Source organism: Castanea sativa, chromosome 6 (assembly GCF_040712315.1).
Source record: "Castanea sativa cultivar Marrone di Chiusa Pesio chromosome 6, ASM4071231v1".
Taxonomy (NCBI): Eukaryota; Viridiplantae; Streptophyta; class Magnoliopsida; order Fagales; family Fagaceae; genus Castanea; species Castanea sativa.
In genome coordinates this window covers 18,419,610-18,425,438 of record NC_134018.1, presented here as the reverse complement: position 1 = coordinate 18,425,438, position 5,829 = coordinate 18,419,610, and the positions used below count along the sequence as shown (strand labels likewise).

At 38.7% G+C, this 5,829-nt stretch overlaps 2 protein-coding genes across 2 annotated transcripts; both read right to left on the bottom strand.

Moving 5' to 3' along the window:
- Window positions 1–1,161: 1,161 nt before the first annotated feature.
- On the bottom strand, window positions 1,162–1,575 carry LOC142639568 (uncharacterized). Its single transcript, XM_075813728.1, has one exon. It carries the CDS (start codon window positions 1,573–1,575, stop codon window positions 1,162–1,164), a length of 414 nt encoding a protein of 137 aa, XP_075669843.1.
- Window positions 1,576–4,751: 3,176 nt separating this feature from the next.
- On the bottom strand, window positions 4,752–5,210 carry LOC142639567 (uncharacterized). The gene has a single exon (XM_075813727.1). It carries the CDS (start codon window positions 5,208–5,210, stop codon window positions 4,752–4,754), a length of 459 nt encoding a protein of 152 aa, XP_075669842.1.
- Between the last annotated feature and the right edge of the window lie 619 nt (window positions 5,211–5,829).

The window sequence follows — 5,829 nt, the reverse complement described above, 5'->3', positions numbered from 1 at the left end:
AAGATATGGATTTAATTCTTGTATGCGTATACTATGTTTTCATGTTCATTTGTTTGCATGTTTAATTCTTGCTAATCCGTGTTTAGATTTCAAATCATTCACATGTGTCAACCTTAATTGAGTTTTAGATCTAGGAGTAAATTCCTATTTAGGGTCTTAGATCTATTCATATTCCATGCACAAAACTCAATCTTGTTGTATATGTTCAAAAATCAAAATGCATACTTTTCATAACTAAAATACAAATACATTCATTTTCACATCATCTTGATTGATTTGATTTTGACACAATTAAAAAACGTTTTTATTATTATTTTTAACACCAAAAAGGCAAAAACCAGATCTGGGATTTTCCATAAAAATTCATTTGCCTTTTCAACACCTAAAATCATATCTAAAATTTTATCCTAAATCTCATTCATTCTTTTAAATCTAAAACCAGATCAAGAATTTTCTCATAAAAATTCTTGTTTTCAATGCATAAACCCATTTCTGGAATTTTCTCATAAAATTGCTTATTTTCAACACCTAAACTCAGATCTAGAATTTTCTATAAAAATTCAGTCATTCCTTTAAAAACTAGATTCAAATTCCTTTTATCCACACATTCATCATTTTTATCGTTAAAAGATTAAATTTGAATGTTTTTAAAAAATTACTTTCTTTTTCATAAAGATTAAATCTTCTACATGGAATAAGGTAGATCTTAGAGTTTCAAGAGAATTCAGTCTTAGATCTAGAACTAACAAATTGCATATTGCATCTTATAATTGCTTGCATCATATTGCATATTGTATGTGACTAAAATGTCACTTTGAGTTTAGAAGACCAAACTTTGTTTGGGCAAAGTGAATGCCTAACACCTTCCCACTCTGTAACCTAGCCTCCGAATCTAGGATTTTAGATCCATAGATTAGTGTTTTATCATTTTCTTTGGTAGTATGTAACTAGGACCAAAACTTTGTAATTTTTACTTAAATTGTAATTAGGACCGAAGCAATGTAATTTCTACCAATTGTATATACATTGGTACGTTAATGAAGATTTGAGGCAATTTTTTTTTTTTTTTTTTTTGAGGGGGAAATAAACTGAATTTTATTAATGTAACCGTGCTAAATCAACTTGTACAATAGGAAGAATGTGTGACGCAACATCCTCCATTCACACTAAAAAATCTGGTATGCTTAGAGCATATTTAACCAGACTATGAGCTACAACATTGTCATCTCTTTTAGTATGAGAAAAAAGCAATTCATCAAAATTTTGGAAAAACCTTTTGACATCCTCAAGCATTAAACCGGTAGGTGTTAGGGGCTGTGTATTCTCTCGCAAAGCTTGTATCACTTCCAATGAATCTCCCTCCAAAATAACATGCCAAAAACCAAGATCTGTTGCAAGGGATAGTGCCGTTGCTGCTGCCAAGGATTCAATCTCTACTGCCTTGTAAAGTTGGTGTTTTTTCTTTGCACATGAGGCTAGCACCAAGCCATTTACATCACGAACCACTACACCTATACCAGCCTTCTTCTTTTTTGGACTTGTCGCTCCATCGAAATATATTTTCACCGCATCCATTGGAGGAGGAAGCCACTGGTTTTGTGCTGATCGGACAGCTCATTGCATCTGACTCTCCAGCCCCTGTCTTGTAATGTGAAACTCGTCCAACCTGATTCTTACATCATTGGCAATCTAATGAAGGTCACTAGCAGAAGCTTGAACCCGAGCCTGGTTTCTTTGAATCCAAACTAACCATGCGGTGATTGCAAAAAGATCCAGCTGCTTACCCTCTGCTATTATCCATGAAATCAGTTCTTTAAAGTCTGCAAAACCAACGGAATTTCGGAACTCCCATAAAGCTTGATCTGCCCAGACAGTGTCAAGCTCGGTGCAAGTCCACAAAGCATGGAGTGGGTCTTCAACATCAGCTTGGCAGCGGTCACAGATTGAATTCCCAATGATTGTGCGTCTCATCAAGGCTTGTTTCGTCGGCATGGCGTTTCGACAAGCTCTCCAAAAAAAACATCTTAACCTTCTGCCGTACTTGCATCGACCAAATAGCTTTCCACACATTTTTGTCTTGAAGAGGAGGGACCTGGTTGCTGGCTTCCATTTCAGCTTCTTCTTTGAGGAATCGGTAACCGGATTTACATGTATAGAGACCATTGTTTGTGTACGGCCAGAATATCACATCCTCTGCTTCCACCATACTCAACGGCATTGACTTGATTAATTCAGCATCTTCCTCCATGAATAACCCATCCACCAAATTTGCCCTCCACTGCCTTGTGGGTTGATCGATCAAGCAGGACACAGGAGCATTTTCAAAGTCTTGAATGGGACATATTGGGAGGTTTGTTGGGTGTTTTCTAGGCAGCCACCGCTGCTGCCAAATATTTATATTTTCTCCATTTCCTACCCTCCATCTTGCACCCCTTTAAAGAATATCCCTTCCTCTCAAAATACTCTTCCACACATAGGATCCCATTCTTGAGTCAGTTGCTTCCATGATTGTAGAGTTTGGGAAAAAACGGGCCTTAAACACCTTATAGAATAGAGATGTTTTGTTGTGCAAGAGATGCCATGCTTGCTTTGCTAGTAGAGAGTCATTGTATAGTGCTAGATCTCTAAAACCTATTCCACCCACTGTTTTGGATTTTGTCAAGTCCTCCCACTTAATCCAATGAATTTTTCTACGGTTGCCTCGTTGACCCCACCAAAATTTTTTAATTAGAGCTTCAATTTCATGGCACAATCCAATGGGTGATTTAAAACAACTCATTGTGTAGGTAGGGATAGCTTGTATGACTAACTTTAATAACACTTCTCTTCCTGCTTGAGAGAGCAATTTACCCTCCCATCCTTGTAACTTCCTCCAAACTTTCTCCTTGATGTAGTTGAAGCTTGCCTTATTCCTTTTTCTAACAAAAGAAGGAAGACCCAAGTACTTTTCATACTGCATGATTTCCGGAACACCGAAAGCCACCTTTATTTCATGTTTCATTTCTCTTGGGGTGCACTTGCTAAAGAATAATGCCGTTTTGCTTCTATTGATTTTTTGCCCCGATGCTTCTTCATACATATTCAAAATTTCCAACACCTTGCTACATTCTTCTATGGTTGCCCTGCAAAAGAGAAGACTATCATCTGCAAAAAAGCAAATAGGTTAGTTTGGGCTCTCTCCTACATAGTGAAAAACCATGTATTTCTCCGTTATTGTCAGCTCTCTTGATTAGCCCATTTAGGCCTTTAGTACAAAGCAGAAAAAGAAAAGGTGATAGTGGGTCACCCTGTCTTATTCCACGGGTAGGCTGTATCATCCCACAAGGCTCTCCATTCACCAACACTGAATACGAAACAGTTTTTACACACCCCATTATCAATTGGATCCACCTTTCATTGAAACCCATCTGCCTCATCAATGTTTCCAAGAAACCTCAATCTACCCGATCATAAGCCTTACTCATGTCTAATTTGATCGCCATAAAACCATGAGTATTTGACTTAAAATTTTGCAAACTATGAAGGGTTTCAAAAGCTACAAGGATATTGTCAAAAATTAGTCTATCCTTTGTGAAAGCTGATTGGTGTTCAATTATAATAGAGGGTAATAATTTTTTCAACCGGTTGGCCAAAACTTTGGAGTAGATTTTGTATAGCACATTGCAGAGACTAATTGGGCGGAATTGATGAGCATATTCTAGCTTATTTGTTTTAGGAATGAGAGTAATAAATTTGTGGTTAAGGAGGGAAGGTAGGGTACCTGAGTTCAACCATGCCAGAATGGAGGTAGTGACATCCTTCCTCACTCTGCCCCAAAAATGCTGGTAGAAGAGTGGAGACATTCCATTGGGTCCAAGAGCTTTAAGTGGTGCCATTTGATGTAAAGCCTCCTCCACCTCTTTTTCATCAAAATCCTTACTTAAAGCGGCATTCATCTCTTCATCAATAATATTAGGTACACATGATAATACATCTTGGGGCATAAAATGGTCAGTTGAGGTAAATAAGTTTTTGAAATAATTTACCATTATTGTGGATATATCATTCAGTTGGTCCCTCCATCTATCCTCCTCATCCCTAATTCCCTCAATCATATTTTTCCTATATCTCCTTGTAGCACAACTGTGAAAATATTTGGTATTTCTATCCCCTTGCCGTGCCCATAGTACCCTTGATCTTTGGGCCCACATAATAACTTCTCTCTCCAACAACACCTCAATCTCCCTTTTTAATTGCCTAATCTGATGGTTGTTCCCACTAGCCATGGCTTCAGTTCCAGCCTTAGCTAAATTCTTCTTCAGCCGATCCAATTCCTTTCTCATGCTACCAAAAACATTTTTGTTCCACGACCCTAAATCTTTCCCACACTTGTCTACTTTGGCCAGAATAGAATCAGCAAACCCAAGATCCCCAATACTAGTCCATGCAGCCTGCACCACTTCCTCACACCCTGAATGTGACAACCACATCTCTTCAAATCGAAATAATTTGTTCCGGGTAGAAGGATCAATACCTGAAAAAACAATATAAAGAGGGCTATGATCTAATGAATCACAACGAAGATGATACACCTTTGTTCCTGGAAACTTCAAAAACCAACTGTTTGTTGCCAAACATCTATCCAGTCTTTTCCATATTGAATTACCATTTTCGAAGTGTCTACTCCATGTATATTCTGGACCTAGAAAACCCAAATCCATAAAGCCGCACTCATCAATCACATCTCTGAATTGTTGCATCTGGTTATGAGATCAAGTTGCTCCTCCCAATTTTTCATCCTGTCTAACAATTTCATTAAAATTGCCACAACACAGCCATGGCTTCTCCGGATTTGAATTTAGCCTCCTAAGCTTATCCCAAGCTTCAAACCGCCTTGCTGTTTCTGGCTCACCATAAAAACCGGTTAACCGCCATTCACTTTCCAAACCTTTATCAATAACAGCATCAATAAAATTTTTTTCTGATCCTTCTATAGTCAAATTGATCGTAGACCTCCAATAAAGAACCAAACCACCACTGCGCCCCACTTTAGGCACCACCCAATGATGATCAAAATTAATACTATTCTGAATGAACTCTAGCCTTGCTTCATCTGTAAGAGTTTCGGCTAAAAACACTACAGAGAGATCTTTTGCCCGTACTAATTCCACGAGCTCTCTTCCTGTACGTAGGTTCCCAAGCCCACGACAGTTCCATGCTAAGCAACTCATTGCTGTTGGCAGGGCTGACTATCAACCTCCGCTAATAAAAAAATTGTTTGCTCATCATTATGGAGAAACTGGATGCGTTTAGAAGGCACCTCAAGTTGATGCTCTGTTTCATCTGCTACTCTTTTTTTACCAGAAAAATTCTGCCTTGCACTTGATACAACTGAGCTATGCAATCTGTTTTTGCGTGTCCTGGTTCGAGGGCTGCGTGCTACTTCCTCATGAATCGGTGATGCCCTAGGTGAAGCCTGATCAGCACGTGAGTTGATAAGTTGCTACTTAGTGTGTTTTAATTGAGCACGTGAGTTAGAGTCCCTGAGTAAGTCAACAGCTGAGTCATAAATCTTTTCCTTTCGTAACCTTTCATCAATACCTTCTTCAATATTTTCTGGTACCGTTTGAGCATCCTTAGGACTCTTAAATTCTGCTACCATAACGGGATTAGCTGGATATGATTGAGGAATTTCCATTTCAGTTGAGCTATTCACTCCAGCCAGACCGTTGTGCATAAATGGTGAATTTATGTGCCCCCCGTAACGTCCATCACCGTTACTTGTCTGCTTCGGCCCTGTTTCTCTTCCTTGCTGCGGTGGCTTGCTTGAGTTTTGGTCAACCTCGGTGA

Coding starts and splice junctions, on each gene's coding strand:
- LOC142639568 (XM_075813728.1), bottom strand. CDS start 1,575: ATGGATGCGGTGAAAATATATTTCGATGGAGCGACAAGTCCAAAAAAG.
- LOC142639567 (XM_075813727.1), bottom strand. CDS start 5,210: ATGAGTTGCTTAGCATGGAACTGTCGTGGGCTTGGGAACCTACGTACA.